This window comes from Corvus brachyrhynchos, unplaced genomic scaffold (assembly GCF_000691975.1).
Source record: "Corvus brachyrhynchos isolate BGI_N302 unplaced genomic scaffold, ASM69197v1 C11489477, whole genome shotgun sequence".
Lineage (NCBI taxonomy): Eukaryota > Metazoa > Chordata > Aves > Passeriformes > Corvidae > Corvus > Corvus brachyrhynchos.
In genome coordinates, this window is record NW_008243897.1 from 1 (window position 1) to 401 (window position 401).

General features: G+C 57.4%; 1 protein-coding gene across 1 annotated transcript; it reads right to left on the minus strand.

Annotated features, from left to right (window-relative positions):
* Nucleotides 1-3: 3 nt before the first annotated feature.
* LOC103623048 (proto-oncogene Mas-like) lies at nt 4-396 on the minus strand (the record flags this gene model as incomplete). Its single annotated transcript, XM_008642085.2, has 1 exon — nt 4-396. A coding segment is annotated over one exon (393 nt), but the record flags the coding sequence as incomplete, so codon positions are not given.
* Between the last annotated feature and the right edge of the window lie 5 nt (nt 397-401).

Here is a 401-nt window from a genome sequence, read left to right on the forward strand (position 1 = left end):
GAGCAGGAAAACAAGCTCGGAGGACATAATGGAGTAGCCAAATTTTCGCAGGAAATTCCAGAGGGTGGGGGGGAGAGCGAGGAGGGCAAACACGAGCACAGTGAGGGAGACAACGATGTCCAACCTCTTGTGTTGTCGCTGCTGGGAGCCACACTTGACCTTAATGAAGAGAATTATGCTGGAAATGACCATGGCTGGAATGAAGAGGGAGCTGAGGGTGTACATGCAGATGTGAGCCACCCAGCAGTGCTCGGGCTTATGTGACTGGCACACGGAAATCACTGTGGCCATGAGGGAGGTGGAGAGGGCCCAGAGCAGGGCACACACAACCACCGACAGGCACTGGGGGCGGTGGCAGCGGCAGCGGAGTGGGCAGAGGATGGACCTGCACCTCTCGATGC